General features: G+C 33.1%; 1 protein-coding gene across 1 annotated transcript; it reads left to right on the top strand.

Moving 5' to 3' along the window:
• Window positions 1-553: 553 nt before the first annotated feature.
• LOC145317923 (sodium- and chloride-dependent glycine transporter 1-like) lies at window positions 554-19,693 on the top strand. Its single transcript, XM_080159211.1, has 17 exons — window positions 554-633; window positions 6,324-6,430; window positions 6,720-6,865; window positions 7,193-7,286; window positions 8,249-8,376; window positions 10,007-10,093; window positions 11,065-11,203; window positions 12,536-12,645; window positions 13,734-13,823; window positions 13,961-14,057; window positions 14,422-14,494; window positions 14,860-14,903; window positions 15,324-15,408; window positions 15,738-15,803; window positions 16,283-16,386; window positions 17,293-17,393; window positions 19,293-19,693. Exons 1-17 carry the CDS (start codon window positions 585-587, stop codon window positions 19,396-19,398), a joined length of 1,626 nt encoding a protein of 541 aa, XP_080015337.1. The 5' UTR covers window positions 554-584; the 3' UTR covers window positions 19,399-19,693.
• The last annotated feature ends 194 nt before the right edge of the window (window positions 19,694-19,887 follow it).

Raw genomic sequence — 19,887 nt, 5'->3', positions numbered from 1 at the left:
TGCTATGCTTGCTGAGCCTAATGATGAATGTAGAATCACTGATCCACGTGCCCTTATACCTGGCCAGGAATGATCCTTAGATGTATAACTAGAATTTATTCAAATAAAATAAAATCCTCAAATTACCTTATCGAGACTTGACCCTCGCCCCTCTTATTGAAATAAGTAGAAAAAAGAAGGGGGGGGGGGGATTATAGTTTTTCGTTTATTTGTTTATTCTTTAAGTCAGGTTAGGTTATATTGTGTACTGGGTAGTATCACAGGCTTAAGGCCACCCACCTAGGATTTAGACAAAGGAAAAAAATAATCCTTCTTATTTTCATTTTATTTCAGAAATATTGGGGGTTATGAGGGGGGGGGGGGGAGGGTAATCAGTTCAAATATTCATCAAATATTATACATGAAAAGTTCCCTCCTGAAAAATGAATTAATTTTATTTGTTCGTCCTTCCCCCTTAGCAGATGTTCTAATCTAATTTAAAAGACTTCTTATAAAGTTGTCATTATTATTTTTAAAAAAGTATTATATTAATATATAAGGATCATTTTAGATGGAAAGGAGAAGGAATAATAATCTATCTGATAATGTTGTTTATAATTGGGTTGCCTACTGTTATAATGGAGATATTAGTAGGTAGGTAATCCTTATTTAAAAGTAGCAGGATGTTTGTCTGTCTGCAAGGTATAAGATAATGGGCGATAAACTGATGTACAATTAAATTGTAGAGTAAAATTGTTGGTGGAAAAGTTAGGGCACTCAAGGTTTGTACAACCAAATGTAAGGTACCCAACATTTTATTTGCTGTCCCTCCTTTCCTGGATGTATATGTCTCTATTTCCTGTTGATTTCTTTTCTCTGAATATCTCTAAAACTGCTTATCCTATAATCAATTCGATTTTTTCTAAAGATTTTCATAAAAAAACCTTGAGGCCTTTTTACAAAATGGTTAAGATGTTAGGGGAGTATCAACCGTTCTACTTCATAATTAGTTAGGTATTCAAGTCTTCATTTCCCTTAAATCCTCAATTTGTTTTAATACTAGCGTGTGCATACCTAGAGGCCTCTAGCTTTTTTTTATTTTATTTTTATAAAGAAAAAGTAAATCCTCCCTCCCCTTAGCCTTAGGACTTATCTTTTCATCGGTTAGCGAGATCCTTTGCTACAGACAGGCAGAGATCCTCTTACTTTTATATTTAGGATTTGTGGAGAAAGCAAGTTCAATCAAAGTGTGGTCCTACATAATTCCTCTGATGTGTGGCATAGGACCTGCAGTAGCTATATTTATATTTAGGATTTGTGGAGAAAGCAAGCTCAATCAAAGTGTGGTCCTACATGATTTCTCCTGATGTGTGGTATAGAACCTGTAGTAGCTAAATTCATTTTGTATTTAGGATTTGTGGAGAAAGCAAGCTATATCAAAGTGTGGTCCTACATGGTTCCTCTCAAGTGTGGTATAGGACCTGCTGTAGCTATATTTATTTTATATTTAGGATTTGTGGAGAAAGCAAGCTCAATCAAAGTGTGGTCCTACATGATTTCTCTGATGTGTGGCATAGGTTCTGCAGTAGCTAAATTTATTTTAATATTTAGGATTTGTGGAAAGCAAGCTCAATCAAAGTGTGGTCCTACATGATCCCTCTGATGTGTGGTATAGGACCTGCAGTAGCTATATTTATATTTAGGATTTGTGGAGAAAGCAAGCTCAATCAAAGTGTGGTCCTACATGATTCCTCTGATGTGTGGTATAGGACCTGCAGTAGCTATATTTATATTTAGGATTTGTGAAGAAAGCAAGCTCAATCAAAGTGTGGTCCTACATGGTTCCTCTGATGTATGGTATAGGACCTGCAGTAGCTATATTTTTTTTTATATTTAGGATTTGTGGAGACAGGAAGCTCAATCAAAGTGTGGTCCTACATAATTCCTCTGATGTGTGGCATAGGACCTGCAGTAGCTAAAATTATTTTGATATTTAGGATTTGTGGAGAAAGCAAGCTCAATCAAAGTGTGGTCCTACATGATTCCTAGATGTGTGGTATAGGACCTGCAGTAGCTATATTTATATTTAGGATTGTGGAGACAGGAAGCTCAATCAAAGTGTGGTCCTACATGGTTCCTCTGATGTGTGGTATAGGACCTGCACTACACAACGGTCTAAGGGTGGAAATTTGGCAAAAAAGTCATGATCAAATTTTCTTATTTTAACTTTATATTATTGATTTACATACCCCAGCGCATGCATAATGGACAAGGAAAAGAAAAAATAACGTTTGGAACTAAGTTTATTTTTACTTCAAAGTTGGGTCAAATCAATATTTTTTGAAAGTCAAAAATCTACTTTTTATTTTCTACCTAGATATGAAAAATAATTTTTTTTGCATAAATATCTATTAAAAACTAATTTCGTTCATATTCTTTACAAATATATACACCAAATCAATAAATAAAAACATTTTTATTATATATTTTACCTTATAAGTGTTAATTTTATGCTTTGAAAGTAAATTTATGAAATAATTTTCGTCATTTTTTTACTGAAAAATTTAGTAAAAAAAATTAGTTTTCGTCATTTTACTCCTAGTTGCGCTACCGACCCCATATCAAACCATATATGATTCTAAATTTTGAGAATATAATACAACTTTTAGTCAAGTTTCCAGAGTGGGGTCGGTAGCGCAACTTTAAAAATTTTTAATCTGAAAATTGCCTGTAAAACCTAAATTTTAAGGGGGGGGGGGGGGAATTACAAATCATAACAGCAATCTTAATTTCTCTGTTATTCCATTACTATTAAAGATAATTGAGTAAAACTTTTTAAAATTAATCAGTAATTACTTGAGGAACAATAATTTTAAAAGAAAACCGCGACTTACCCGCAGTTCCCGCAAAAAAAGCCGCAGCCCGCAAATTTTAAAAAACTAATTTTTTAATTTTAGTGTTTAGGGAAGGTTTTTGCAACTCTTGTCCTTAGAAGGAGTGTGCAAAAATAAATTTTGTAGTAGCGTAGCTACTTTCAAATTCGCTAAGTCCGTCAGTCTGTATGAACCGATATGTAAACATCGTGAATTTCTTTGCTACTACTCAAGACGGTTGAAAGAAAATCTTTTTATGAACATTATCTGTCAACAACCATATAGTGTAAAATTTATTTGGTCCGTCGGTCTGTTGTTAATTCTCTTTCAGACTTCAGATATCTATAGGGAAAATTTGATCTACTACGCAGTTTTATTTTGTAAGAAAGCTGATTTTTTGTGGTGATTAACTCACCAACAAGCATCTACTCTTTAGTTCACTTGGTCCCCTCACTCTGTCTGTAAAACTCTAAGAACATTAAGATTTCAAAGAGTAAATGTGTTTGTTTCTTCTGTCTTTTTTTGAAAGATACAAAGCATTTTTATGTTATGATTTAGCTGGCAAATACTGTTTTAGTCTACCGGTTTTTCTTTACTGTTCTAAAATGAATTAAAGTTTGTTTGATATCAATTTTATGATGGTTATCTTATTTTTGGTTAGATAGGGGGGGGGGGAGGGGGCATAGATACAAAAAAATATTTAGTTCAGTTATGAGAATTCTTTTTTCCTTTAAAACTCAGTCTGATACTTTTAAAAACAAAATTACAATTTTAACTTCTGGTTTGGTAGTAGAAAGAGGGGGGGGGGGGGTTGGCGGTGTTAGCCCCTGTAGGCCATTGAAGGACAGTACTAAATTTAAATAGGTACTTATAATAGTAGACTATACAGGTAGAAAAATACACATAAGATACTTTACAAAAAAAAATTAATCAATATCTTTAATAGGAAGCTCGATTATTCAGTCTCAATATTCATTTTCTTTAAGTTTAAAAAGACCTAACCCCTCTTAAATAAATTATAAATATTAAAAAGCAGTTGTAAGTGGATAGAAAAAGGTGTATTATAATACTTTTATTCAAATAGATCACACTTTTCTATTGACTCCAAACAGCCAAATGAGGTAGCAAATAACACGGCGGAATTCGGCGGTAGACGGCGGTTTCGGCGGGAAATCCCTATTATTTATTAATAATCGTTTACCTAGGGTAGTAATTGAATCAGGGAAGAAACTTGGTTCAATTATCTTTAAAAATAACGTAGTAGTAACGAAAAGTATATTTTAAAATTCACCCCTTTTTGGTTACCCCCCCAATCACATTCCTGTGCACGCACCTATACATGACCAACTTTAAAAAGTTGCCTCATGTAATATATTACTCATAACTTTTTATTTTAATGAATTCGGACTGGTAGAAGTGTAAATATTTAAATTTGATTAAAGCTATACCAAATTTCCACTAAACCCCTTAAATAGACCATAGTGCACTAGCTATATTTATTTATATTTAGGATTTGTGGAGAAAGCAAGTTCGATCAAAGTGTGGTCCTACATGGTTCCTCTGATGTGTTGTATAGAACCTGCAGTATCTATATTTATATTTAGGATTTGTGGAGAAGGCAAGTTCAATCAAAGTGTGGTCCTACATGGTTCCTCTGATGTGTGGCATAGGACCTGCAGTAGCTATATTTATTTTATATTTAGGATTTTTGGAGAAAGCAAGCTCAATCAAAGTGTGGTCCTAGTCCTACATGATTCCTCTGATGTGTGGCATAGGACCTGCAGTAGCTATATTTATATCTAGGATTGTGGAGACAGGAAGCTCAATCAAAGTGTGGTCCTACATGGTTCCTCTGATGTGTGGTATAGGACCTGCAGTAGCTATATTTACATTTTAATATTTAGGATTTGTGGAGAAAGCAAGCCCAATCAAAGTATGGTCCTACATGGTTCCTCTGATGTGTGGCATAGGACCTGGTGTAGCTATATTTATATTTAGGATCTGTGGAGAAAGCAAGCTCAATCAAAGTATGGTCCTACATGGTTCCTCTGATGTGTGGCATAGGACCTGCAGTAGCTATATTTATTTTAATATTTAGGATTTGTGGAGAAAGCAAGCCCAATTAAAGTTTGGTCTTACATGATTTCTCTGATGTGTGGCATGGGTTCTGCAGTAGCTAAATTTATTTTAATATTTAGGATTTGTGGAGAAAGCAAGCTCAATCAAAGTGTGGTCCTACATGATTCCTCTGATGTGTGGTATAGGACCTGCAGTAGCTATATTTATATTTAGGATTGTGGAGACAGGAAGCTCAATCAAAGTGTGGTCCTACATGGTTCCTCTGATGTGTGGTATAGGACCTGCACTAGCTATATTTATTTATATTTAGGATTTGTGGAGAAAGCAAGCTCAATCAAAGTGTGATCCTACATGATTTTTCTGATGTGTGGTATAGGACCTGCAGTAGCTATATTTATTTATATTTTCTAGGATTTGTGGAAAAAGTAAGCTCAATCAAAGTGTGGTCCTACATGATTCCTCTGATGTGTGGTATAAGACCTACAGTAGCTATATTTATTTTATATTTAGCCCTAGAGGCTATACAGCCTACTCCATGACTACTTAGGTCCAAACCCTAAGAAACTATGGCTAATAAATCAATCAATCAATTTTATATTTAGGATTTGTGGAGAAAGCAAGCTCAATCAAAGTGTGGTCCTACATGATTCCTCTGATGTGTGGTATAGGACCTGCAGTAGCTAAATTTATATTTAGGATTTGTGGAGAAAGGAAGCTCAATCAAAGTGTGGTCCTACATAGTTCCTCTGAAGTGTGGCATAAGGCCTGCAGTAGCTAAATTTATTATATTTATATTTAGGATTTGTGGAGATTGAGAAAGCAAGCTCAATCAAAGTGTGGTCCTACATAGTTCCTCTGATGTGTGGTATAGGACCTGCAGTAGCTATATTTATATTTAGGATTGTGGAGACAGGAAGCTCAATCAAAGTGTGGTCCTACATAGTTCCTCTGAAGTGTGGCATAAGGCCTGCAGTAGCTAAATTTATTATATTTATATTTAGCATTTGTGGAGATTGAGAAAGCAAGCTCAATCAAAGTGTGGTCCTACATAGTTCCTCTGATGTGTGGTATAGGACCTGCAGTGGCTATATTTATATTTAGGATTGTGGAGACAGGAAGCTCAATCAAAGTGTGGTCCTACATGGTTCCTCTGATGTGTGGTATAGGACCTGCAGTAGCTATATTTAATTATATTTAGGATTTGTGGAGAAAGCAAGTTCGATCAAAGTGTGGTCCTACATGGTTCCTCTGATGTGTTGTATAGAACCTGCAGTATCTATATTTATATTTAGGATTTGTTGAGAAAGCAAGCTCAATCAAAGTGTGGTCCTACATGATTTCTCCTGATGTGTGGTATAGAACCTGTAGTAGCTAAATTCATTTTATATTTAGGATTTGTGGAGAAAGCAAGCTCAATCAAAGTGTGGTCCTACATGGTTCCTCTGATGTGTGGTATAGGACCTGCAGTGGCTACTTCTACAATATTTTTAGCTGCTAAGGTTAGACGATTTTTTTTTATAAAAAGCTCAAAGAAATAAAAAAAAACAGTTTAAACCATTCAGTAAAAAACAGTATTAATAAGAAATAATTGGGCAAAATCTTTTTGGCTGAGTCAATAATTACCCCAAGTTTTAATATCTTTCTATTATTGATACCAAAATATTATTGACACAACCAAAAAGATTTTCCAAATTATCTCTAACTCTAAGGGAGTAGAACCCAAAATAAAATATCTTGTATGTCGTTAAATTTCTTCCCTTATATAGCTGATATAGTTACCCATTCCAGACCTGTGGTATAATCTGCTATAGTATGGTGTACCTAATCAACAGCCTCCGCACGCCCCTACCCTGGACTAACTGTGAAGAATGGTGGGGGGCTGATACCAAGTGCTTTTCCACCGCTGAAATTGAACACCTAGAGCTCAATAGAAGGTTAGTCTGTAAATTAAAGCAGGTAGGGAGGGGACATAAGGCTGTATATTACACTGCCCCAAATTAAAAAAAAACAACATTCTTATTCGATGGCTTACCAATGTTGGGGACTTTCATTGAGTTTTGATTGGTTGGTACATTAAGTCGAATGTCCAAACACTAATTGTACTCTACAGAAGGAGTAATTTTGTGTTCCATCATTAGGGATGTATGTACATAAATTTATCGGCCATTGTCGTAACCCTTTAGATCCCTGAAATTAAATTATATTTACAACCTTATCATAGATAAATTTTAGATTTGGATTTTAAACAATTTATGTTTCAGTGTTTTGTGTATCCTGTATGATTTAGCAGGGGAGGATTGTCATAGTCATAATATTCCCAGTCATGTGCAGTTCTGGGAGAATCATGTTCTACAGGCAGCATATAGATAGATAGATAGATGGATAGATAGATGGATAGATGATAGATGGATAGATGGATAGATGGATAGATGGATAGATGGATAGATGGATAGATGGATAGATGGATAGATGGATAGATGGATAGATGGATAGATGGATAGATTGATAGATGGATATATTGATAGATTGATAGATGGATAGATGGATAGATGGATAGATGGATAGATGGATAGATGGATAGATGGATAGTTGGAGATAGATGTGGATAGATGGATAGATGTGGATAGATGGATACATGTGGATAGATGGATAGATGTGGATAGATAGATGGATAGATGTGGATAGATGGATAGATGGATAGATGTGGATAGATGGATAGATGGATGGATAGATAGATAGATAAATAGGTAGGTAGATAGATAGATGGACATATCAGGGGAGGATTATCATAGTCATAATATCCCAAGTCATGTGCAGTTCTGGGAGAATCATGTTCTACAGGCACCATATAGATAGATAGATAGACACTTAGACAGATAGATAGATAGACAGATAGATAGATAGACAGATAGATAGATAGACAGATAGATAGATAGACAGATAGATAATTAGGTAGACATACAGATAAATTAATAGATAGAAAGAATGACAACAAAACAAATAGCTGGACACAGAAAGAAAAAACAATTAACAGATTGAAAGACTGAGTGATAGAAAAATGTTTAATAAAGTGAACAAAACAGTAGAAAACATCATAGATAGCATTAAGAGAGAAAGAAAGATATATAGACAGATAGATAGTTAAATAGATAGTTAAATAGATAGAGAGACATGTTAGAAGATCAAATAGATAGATAGATAGATAGAATGATGGCAATAAGACAATAGATGGATAGACAGATAGATAGATGGATCGAAAGTTAGATAGATGTATGTACAAACAGACAGACATCTATCTATCTGCTTGTTGTGGATAGATTGACCCGCACGGCCTACGTGTGCTGGGACACCTGGGAGCCCCGAACCTGCAACTCCTGCTCTTCTCTGCCTGTCTCTGGGTTCTGGTGGGGCTGTGGACACTCCCTAATAAACTACATCGTTCCAGGTATGGTTTTTAAGGGGTGGGAGTTAGGGAACATTGGCACAGCTAGCTTAAGCCAGGTACAGGTTTACCTGAGCATACCAAAGAAACTAACTAGCAGGGGTGTTCTAGGAAGGTATTGTGAGTTCATAACCACTCTTACTTAAATCGTAGCTGTAACTTCCCTACTATGATTTTTTTCAAAATACATTTTCTTGGCTGCTGGGTTTCAATTTTTCCTTCTACTATAATTATGAAATGAATCGTTTGTTTCAGCGAGCTAGTTTACAAAGTTTAAAGAGCAAATTTAACTGTTAACTGGATATTTCAATCATATAATTCAATTCATCAATGAAAAATAATAAAAAATTCATATTCTTTTACTAATTATAAAATTTTAAAGTAGATACCTTCAAAGTTATATAATCTACATTTAGGCAAATAAACCATCCTTATCTTTAATTTAATTGATGAAAGCAATGATAAAAGCCTGGTGAATCTGTATCAGATTGTCCCAGAATATTTCTGAGACAATTCTAAAACACCAAGTCTATTTTTCATTTTTCTACTGCATTATATCATTAAAGTCAAAGATAAATAAGATTATTTTAAACTTAATCATCTAAACTATAATTTGTCTGAAACAAGTAAACTGAAATAATCCTTACACTAACATTCAAATATGGCATGGTCTGTGTCCATTGTGGCAAAAATATAAGGAGAGTAGGTGATACTGAAATAGTTTACATAGCATATTTAATTCTCAAAAAACATGCGGTTAGAGCTGTACTACACAACAAGAACAAACTTCTTAGTAGAAAATATATTTCACTTTATTCAGCCTTCTCAATTTTAATCCTTTGAGAGTTTCTGTATATTTAATGAATGTGAACTATAACATTAACAACCCTGTGTTTCCAACTGGCACATGCAGTACATGTTGAAATATCTTAAGTACTGCCAAAAAAATACTGGTAATTTAACTTAATGGATTGGATCATATGATTGTAATATCCAGTTAACAGTTAAATTTGCTCTTTAAACTTTGTAAACTAGCTCGCTGAAACAAACAATTCATTTCATAATTATAGTAGAAGGAAAAATCGAAACCCAGTAGCCAAGAAAATGTATTTTGAAAAAAATCATAGTTGGGAAGGTACAGCTACGATTTAAGTAAGAGTGGTTATGAACTCACAATACCTTCCTAGAACACCCCTGCTAGTTAGTTTCTTTGGTATGCTCAGGTGAACCTGTACCTGGCTTAAGCTAGCTGTGTTGGGTTGTTTATTACACTAGTTTCCAAACTTTTATAATAACGTTTTCTATTTTCTTACTCGTTGGACTAACGACTTTGGAGACTTTTATTGATTTGTAAAAACGTTTAACCACTAACTGTAATTTAAGGGGTAATTTTGTGTATCATCATTGAGGATGTACAGCAATTTATCGGCCATTATCCCATTAGATCCCTGGGTGGGAGTACCCATAAACTTTATTTGATTAAAAACTTTGGGTACTTTAATTTTATTTTACTGTTTCTTCTAAATCTAGTGGTATCCAAACTGTCCAACCAATAATTTAAATCTACATAAATTCATTGAACATTGTCTTATCCCTTAAGATTCCTGAATATTTATATCATTTTTACATTTAGGATCACAAGTTGTTCAGCCATTATAGTTATGATGATAGTATTCTCAACAGCATTGTGGAATATCATTGAACATTCTGCTTTTTACAGGTAGATAGACAGACATATAGATAGATAGATAGATAGATAGATAGATAGATAGAAAGATAGATAGATATGTATATAGATGGATAGATAGATTGCTCAGATATCATTGTCTTTTCTACAGCAATATGGAATATTATTGTACATTCCGCTTTTTACAGGTAGATAGATAGATAGACAGATGTATAGATAAATAGATGGATAGATAGATATGTATATAGATGGATAGATAGATTGTTCAGCCATTATTGTCATGATGATAGTATTCTCAACAGCATTATTGAATATCATTGAACGTTCTGCTTTTTACAGGTAGATAGATAGACAGACAGACAGCTGGATAGATAAATAGATAGATATGTATATAGATAGATGGATGGATGGATTGTTCAGCCATTGTTGTTATGATGATTGTATTTTCTACAGCTTTATGGAATATCATTGAACATTCTGCTTTTCACAGGTAGATAGATAGATAGATAGATGTATAGATAAATAGATGGATAGATATGTATGTAGATGAATTGATAGATAAATTGTTTAGCCATTATTGTTCTGATGATTGTTTTCTCTATAGCAATCTGGAATTTTATTAAACATTCTGCTTTTTACAGGTAGATAGATAGATAGATAAGCAAACATATGGTCTAATATAGACCACTATATATAGATAGATAGATAGATAATACTATTATTTTCTAAATTAAAATACTCTATATCAATAGAAACTCTATCTAATGGGCTAATGTAGACTATATATATATAGATAGATAGATAATACTATTATTTTCTAGATTAAGAGACTATATATCAATAGAAACTCTCTCTACATGGTCTAATATAGACTACTATATATAGATAGATAGATAATACTATTATTTTCTAGATAAAGAGACTATATATCAATAGAAACTCCCTCTACATGGTCTAATATAGACTACTATATATAGATAGATAGATAATACTATTATTTTTAGATTAAGAGACTTTATATCAATAGAAACCCCCTCTACATGGTCTAATGTAGACTGTTATCTTGAAGCTTTTTGGCTGGTCGTTACAGGACTCAGCATCTTTAATGGTAGTCTGGTCTCTTGTGCGGCAACTTTTAAGAAGGTAATAACTATTGACAATCTATATATTATTACTTTAATGTTGCACCGGATTTTATGTACTTTAATAAAGTGATACTCGTAGCTGGCTAAAACAACTATTCCACCCTCAGTACCCCCTCCCCTCCCCTGCTAATGAATGAACGAACGGACCAATAAATAAGGTCTATGTTAGCAACCTAAATTGATCACAAATTTTCCCATGTCAATATATCCATGTATAATGTATATCCTATATCCATTGTAATGTTTAGATTGAGAGTATCAAGTTAATCTCTGCCACGTGTATACTTGTGCATATTCTGTTCCTTGTTCTGGGGGCCCTGACACCATCCTACATCATATATACCTAATTGTCATAGTAATTATAGATTGAGAGTATCAAGTTAATCTCTGCCACGTGTATACTTGTGCATATTCTGTTCCTTGTTCTGGGGGCCCTGACACCATCCTACATCATATATACCTAATTGTCATAGTAATTATAGATTGAGAGTATCAAGTTAATCTTTGCCACGTGTAAACTTGTGCATATTCTGTTTCTTGTTCTGACCATACTACATCATGTATACCTAATTGTCATTGTAATTATAGATCGAGAGTATCAAGTTAATCTCTGCCACGTGTATACTTGTGCATATTTTATTTCTTGTTCTGACCATACTACATCATGTATACCTAATTGTCATAGTAATTATAGATTGAGAGTATCAAGTTAATCTTTGCCACGTGTAAACTTGTGCATATTCTGTTTCTTGTTCTGACCATACTACATCATGTATACCTAATTGTCATTGTAATTATAGATCGAGAGTATCAAGTTAATCTCTGCCACGTGTATACTTGTGCATATTTTATTTCTTGTTCTGACCATCCTACATCATGTATACCTAATTGTTATAGTAATTATAGATTGAGAGTGTCAAGTTAATCTCTGCCACGTGTATACTTGTGCATATTTTATTTCTTGTTCTGACCATCCTACATCATGTATACCTAATTGTCATAGTAATTTAAGATAGAGAGTATCAAGTTAATCTCTGCCACGTGTATACTTGTGCATATTCTGTTTCTTGTTCTGACCATCCTACATCATGTATACCTAATTGTCATAGTAATTTAAGATAGAGAGTATCAAGTTAATCTCTGCCACGTGTATACTTGTGCATATTTTATTTCTTGTTCTGACCATCCTACATCATGTATACCTAAAAGTCATTGTAATTATAGATTGAGAGTATCAAGTTAATCTCTGCCACGTGTATACTTGTGCATATTTTATTTCTTGTTCTGACCATCCTACATCATGTATACCTAAAAGTCTTTGTAATTATAGATTGAGAGCATCAAGTTAATCTCTGCCACGTGTATACTTGTGCATATTCTGTTCCTTGTCCTGGGGGCACTGATCATCCTGCCATTGTTGCCAACTAACCTGGATGCCAGGCAGGCAGAAGCAGTGATTCTAATATCAAGTTGTGAAATGAATAACAGGGATGGCAACATCTATAAGTATCGAAGCACAAAAAATCATAGAATGCACTAAAAGACTAAGTGAAATATAGATGAGATGTCCAAAAAAAAGGAAAGATATGCACAAACTTCAAGAAAATTATGAAACCTTAACAATATCGTTTACAACTTTTGAAGTATGGCCAACAGACAGGCCGACGGATAAAGCAATTTATGCACATATTTCACAGAAATCATCACTCAAATTTTCAGCTGTCTATCTTTAATGGCAGTTGCGGATATTAAAATATAAACTATAAGATTAAAACCAGTTTTCTTAGCCCCAAGGGGCCGGATGCTCGGCCAACAAATCTGGTATTGCATATTTGTGGAAAATTGTCAGTAATACGACATAATACATGATATATAAGGATGTAGAACCGGATCTAATTAGGGGGTAAGGGAGGGGACAATGGGCAATTAATTCAATTTAAGAATTTTCGCTGAAAAGCAATGAAAACCAGATTTATCAAGAAAATTTGACCAAAATCGTAAAGGGATCATGGTAATATAATTTAGAACAAAATTAGTTCTAAGGAAAAAATCATTTACCTGAAAATTAAATTACAAATACATCACAATGTAGTAAACATTCTGTAATTAATCACTAGAAAAATCTTGTTTAGAACTTTGTCAACCCTTCTCATATATTTTAAACTGCCACCTAAACTTAAGGGGTTCTTAGATTGTTTAATATATAAATATTACAGTAGAGTTTCTATACATGAAATGACATTTTCTTGGGAAAAAATATTTGTGAAAACCAGCCATCAATAACAAATTTTTCAGTCTGCTATATTCAAAACTAACTCAGCTAGTTAGCGGGGCAAAGTCAGTCAGAACCTGCTGAATTCGTGCACATTCCCTTTAAGCCAGTACCCAAAGTCTGAGACTCTTAAAAATTCAATATTCAACCCAATGTCCCCTCCCTTACTCCCTGGGATCTAATCAACCGGATATTAATCAGTTACAAAGCCCTATACTATAAAATAATATCACTGCTACTACTAAAAATGAATCAGAGAAATGTTGGAGAAAAAAGAGATGGGATATTTTCCGCTGGCCTTGATTGCCTTGGATATGCAGCCCAAACTCGAGCTTAGTGTACTCAGGAATATATTTCTTTTAATAAAAACAATCGCTCACAATTTAAACCATCTTAAGTACTAAAATCTTGAAGATGAGACCCCACATTGACAAGGGTTTTTGATGGAGCACTGTTCAAATGAAGAAATATTATTATTTTTAGTTTTCTTATATATTTACTGATGGTTCTAACAGGATTTAATCTAATTATGGGTTTAGTTGGATCTGTCCAAATGCTGAGAAGATATTTTATCACTAGGAATATTACAAATAAAATTTTTTCATAAGTAGGAATCTTGAGAGATAAGATAATAGAATTAATAATATAATTAACTTTAATTCTTCTAAAAATAATAAATTGATGGAAAAGTGTAAACACTGCTTTTTTGTATCCAACCATTCAAGATTTTTTTTAAAAGTCCCAAAAGTTATTAGCCATCGAACAAGATATTCATAAAGGTTTGTGATTAACAGGTCAGCTTCCTTATATGTAAATTCAGCTTAAAATTTCAAACAGCTTTGCAACTATGAATGCTTTCATCCTTATTATACCTTGTTTTGGAGTGCCTCAGGGATCTTTATTTGGACTCTTTTTAAATTTTATTTGTATAATATGTAATCAGGCTAGAGAAAATGTATATCTGTTTTGGAGTTGCAAGTTTGGGCTTCCTGATAAGCTTACCTCTTATATATCAGGAATTTTCCCTTATGATTGACTACAGATTTTGTGAAATAAATTATGTGATGGAACATAAATGTTGAAAATGCGATATGGTAGGGCAATATTCAAAATCACATAAAGGTGGGGCTATTTGATTTGAGCATTTACTAACAAGCAAAACATAATTTAATAGGATGATAACCAAGGATTTTAAGGGATAAGACATTCAGGTACATTACCAATGACGTTTAACAATTTAATCCTGTCTAATCATAAGTACCCAAAGGTTTTGAGCCAATGAATAGAATTATGTTATTATAAAACATTGGGTACCATTTTAATCTTCAGTGTAAGGTCCTCAAAGGTATTTGATTTTTGTATTTAAGGGATATAACCAAAGGCTGGACCAAGTGTTCTACCACTCTACTACGTCTATGGATTTAAGGTAAAGTAAATACCCTTCATATATTAGAGTAATAGGATGCCTTTATGTCATATGTTTGTACTACCATAAGCTCACTACAATATCAGGGATCTAAAGGGATAAGACAATGGCCAATAAAATGATGTACATCCCCATTGATCAATGATCATACATAAAATTATTCCTTCTGAAGATTAGGGGTTCAAAAAGTTGTTAAGCCAACGAATATGAAAACGTAATTCAAAATTTTTGGGAACTAGTATAATAAACAGCGCACTGTCTCCTCCCTTCCTGATCAATTGTAGCTTCTAGAAACATAGCTGTAATACTTTTATTGAGAAACACATATTTTATATTGTCATTCTTTAATATACATTTTTGATTCTAATATCTTTAAGTGACATAAAAGCAGTAACTATATTTTTTTTTATTGCTATATAGGTCCCAATCCATGTGTTGGCAGCTTGTCTATGTTTGGCAGTTTTCTGGCTGTATGGCAGTATGAGATTGGCTGGTACTATGCCCGGTAAGTATCTACTATCTATCTATGTTTTAAATGGCTCTATGGCTTAGTTTTATAGCATTTTGGCTGTATAACACTTGGTAATTGGCTGTAACTAAGATTAGTAAGTATTTATTTATGTTTATATATGGCCATATGTCTTTATTTGGCAGTATTTTGGCTGTATGGCAGTAGAAGATTTTCTGTTACTATTCTTAAGTATTTTAAATGATTGTATGGTGTATGTCAGTATTTTAGCTGTATGCGTTTGAATGGCATAATCTGACTTCCTCCCACTTTTTTCTATTTATTTGGCTACCTCATGTTTAGGTTCATTTATAATTTTATTTCAGGATCTTGGGGAAATCTGTTACTGTCAGCTATATGGCTTGTCAATCCTTTAGCTCTGATTGTCATAGGTGAGTTCTATATTGATTAAATGAATACTAGGTCAGGGATCTAAAGGGATAAGTCAATGGCTGCTAAATTTATGATGGATTATATCTGGGTATTGTAATAGTAGTACCAGAACCTATACCTCTACCATCCTGGGATATTAATATAATTATTATAGCTGGATTATATCTGGGTATTGGATTAGTAGTACCAGAACCAATACCTCTACTATCCTGGAATATTATTATAATTATTATAGCTGGATTATATCTGGGTATTAGATTAGTAGTACCAGAACCTATACCCCTACCTTCCTGGGATATTAATATAATTATTATAGCTGGATTATATCTGGGTATTGGATTAGTAGTACCAGAACATAAACCTCTACCATCCTGGGATATTAATATAATTATTATAGCTGGATTATATCTGGGTATTGGATTAGTAGTACCAGAAGCTATACCTCTACCATCCTGGGATATTAATATAATTATTATAGCTGGATTATATCTGGGTATTGGATTAGTAGTACCAGAACCTATACCTCTACCATCCTGGGCCATTAATTTGGGTATTTTCTTGGCTGTGGTGTCAACTTCTCAAGTAAGTTTTATTTGTATTATCCTTATATTAAAGAGGCAGTATGTTTGTCTGTCTGTGTGTGTACTGTAAGATCTTGCAAACGCCTGGTCGAAAATGGATGGAGCTCTTTTTAAGTGAAGCTTCTTACAGGTCCTGGGTAGGTTTGTTGAAATTGCTCTTGGAAGTAATACCAATCTTCCCACAAGCAAATTTAGATTAGGTAATGGTCGAAATCTTAATCTCTTTCCCCCCCTCCGGACAGACAGAAAAATATAACTCTACAAAAAAGACAGATGGACTTACAATTACTCCAGCAATAACTGATATTATTTATTTAAGTATGACTTTGAAATCGATTAATATCCGCTGGATTAGAACCGGTTCTCAGCTATACTGAAAATCATAGCAGTATCGTATTATTGAAAAGGGATAGTTGCATGATGTGCATTTAAAGAGTTTGATTGCAAGAATAAGTTACTAAAATACCATCTAACATATATAATTTTGTACAACAATAAATAGCAATCAATTAGGCTTTACTAAAATAGTCATCATACTGTGTTTGTAAAAACAGGACAGTCATATAGGTTGCATAATCATATATACAAAAAAAATACCTATGTTTTTTAAGTCTTGATAGTTTTTAAACTACCTGGTAGAAAATTGAAAATCTAAATATATGTGCCATAGATTATTTATGAACTATTGAACAGAAAAGAATATGCAGTTCACTAAATTCAAGTTTAAATGCACTTCGTGCAACTACCCCTTTTCTATAAATAGGTATTAAATTGAAAATCATAAAATAATACCAGTTTGTTTGCCCGGGTCTTCGGTCCTTCAAGGGGTAACAAAACTGATTTTAATCTTATATTTTTTTATTTTAATATCCGCGGAAAGTTGTCTATAATAGAAATATTAATTTAGGTTTTAGTTGGGATGTGTGTTAGCCTTATCCATTGTCTGAAGGACGGAAAGCCAATGTTAGCAAGACAACAACTTAAAGTCCAAACATTTGTCGAAAGCAGGTCAATATTTGTCTTTTTCAATAAGGGGCCCTATAAGCAGGGGTAGAGGGGGAAATTGGCTGTTTATTTCACTAGTCCCTAAAGTTTTATAATGCCGTTTTCTTATTTGTTGGCATAACAACTTTGGGGAGTTTCAATCGACTTTTAATGGGTTGATTCATTAAGCTGAGTTTCGACCACTAAATGTAACTACAGTAGGTTTAATATTGTGTATCATCATTGGGTATGTACAATGTACATCAATTTAGCTGCCATTGTCTTATCCTTTGAGGGCACTTTGATTTAGGGGGGGGGGGGCAAAATATTTATGTCTTTATCTAGAACCTCTAAACAATATAGTTATAAAAAGCTGATTTTCCTGAGATCTTATTAGACAACCGTACATACACCTCCATACATTTATCAACTTAAAATATATGATTGTCTGAATATTTCAAATAATTTCAATTTCCAGTACAACTCCTTGGCCGATTTATATTCGCTGGTTTGGAACCGGTTTTCAGCCATACTGTAAAATAGTGCATAGCATCATATTACAGAAACTTTTCACGAATATTAAAATAAAAATCAAAAAATTAATAACAAAAACGGTTTTAACCTTATGATATTCATTTTAATATTCGCGACAAACTATTTATAATAAGATGCGATTAAAACCCTTATTCCAAAAAGTGAATGTCGTTTTTTCGTAGTGAAAAATGCGCCGCGGCATTTTTGCGCTATTTAAAGAATTTTCGTCTGCTACGGAAAGAAATATCCGGCCCGCGAAAACAATACAAATTTTTGGAATTAATAAACCGTTTTGTCGTTATATTTTGGCTATATTAATAAAAGTGAACGTTTTTATATTATTAACAGTAGTTTTTATCAGTGAGGGAGGGGACAATGCGCTTTTTATTACACTAGCTACCAAAGTTTCATAATTACGTTTTCTTATATTCTTTTGGCTCAACAATTTCAGCTAAGGAAGTTTTATTGAATTTTGATTGGTTGATTTACTGTTCATTTCCAATAATGATACATAAAATTACCAGTTCTGTAGATTTTAATCAGTGGTTTAAACGTTTAGACACCTTAAGTGACCGACCAACAAAATTTCTCAAAAGTCGCCAAAGATGTCAAGCCAAATAATAAAACTTTGAGACTAGTGTAAGAAACAGCTAAATGACCATCTTTCTGTATTATCTGACAGGCTACTTTTTATTGTCCATCTAAATTAAAGCTATGTGTCAAGAAAGTGTTACACATATTATCTATATATCTCGGTCACTGGATGTCTAGGTATCTCTAACTATTGCGCTCAGCTGTGTGAAATGAAAGAAGCAGCCCACAATAATACATACATTTATTTTCTATCTGTCTAGCTATCTACTGGATGTCTAGGTATAAAATAATCTATTATTGCTGATCTATGTGAAATGAAAGAATCAGCCCACAGTAATGCATATAAATATTATCTATTTTCTATCCATCTAATTTTCTACCCCTGGATGTCTAGGTATCTAATTAGCTATCTACTGGATGTCTAGTTATATAATAATCTATTATTGCTGATCTATGTGAAATGAAAAGAATCAGCCCACAGTAATGCATATAAATATTATCTATCTAATTTTCTATCTTCTAGATGTCTAGGTATCTAATTATCTATCTATTAAGGACTATTGCTGATCTATGTGAAATGAAAGAATCATCCCATAGTTATACATACAACTATTATCCATCTTATTTTCTATCTTCTGGATATCTAGGTATCTACCTATCTATCTATTTAGGACTTTTGCTGAGATCTGTGAAATGAAAGAATCAGCCCATAGTAATGCCTACAACTATTATCTTTATAGCTATCTTATTTTCTATCTTCTGGATGTCTAGGTATCTAACCATCTATCTTTTAAGGACTATTGCTGAACTCTGTGAAATGAAAGAATCAGCCCACAGTAATACCTACAAATCTTTTGACGACATTCTACTCACTGCCGAAAAATTAAATAAAGATCAATAAATTGAAATTTTGCAATAGCTACCCATCCTACTTTATATTTTGCGTAAAAGTATTCTGATATTATTAAACACTTTTTTCCTTTATGTTAAGGAAATCTATTAAGAATATTTTACGAGAATAAATAATTTTCTGTGATATTTTTACACAATCCAACTCTGATTTTATTCTTATATAACTGATGATGTAATTTAAAATATTTTATTTCATTAACTGTCGATTTTAATGAGAATAAAGATTATATATTTTGTATCTTCAAATTAACATTAATTTTAGATGAATAAATATGTATGTTTTTAATTTTAATTTCAGATTTATAATATGCTGGTTAAAAATAAACATTTCAGATTAGATTTACCTAGTTGAAAGCACATTGTCGTCAAATTAGCTTGCTAATATGAAACTCGTTAATTGGTCAGTTCGTTCATCCAGTAAGAGGGGAGGAGATTGGGTAGAGGGAGGGGGAGGGGGTATTTTAGCCATCTACAAGTT

The sequence above is a fragment of the Acartia tonsa genome, chromosome 4, assembly GCF_053477335.1.
Source record: "Acartia tonsa isolate MP-2025a chromosome 4, ASM5347733v1, whole genome shotgun sequence".
NCBI classification, from domain to species: domain Eukaryota; kingdom Metazoa; phylum Arthropoda; class Copepoda; order Calanoida; family Acartiidae; genus Acartia; species Acartia tonsa.
The sequence above is the reverse complement of the archived record's forward strand: the minus strand, read 5'-3'. Positions and strand labels throughout refer to the sequence as shown.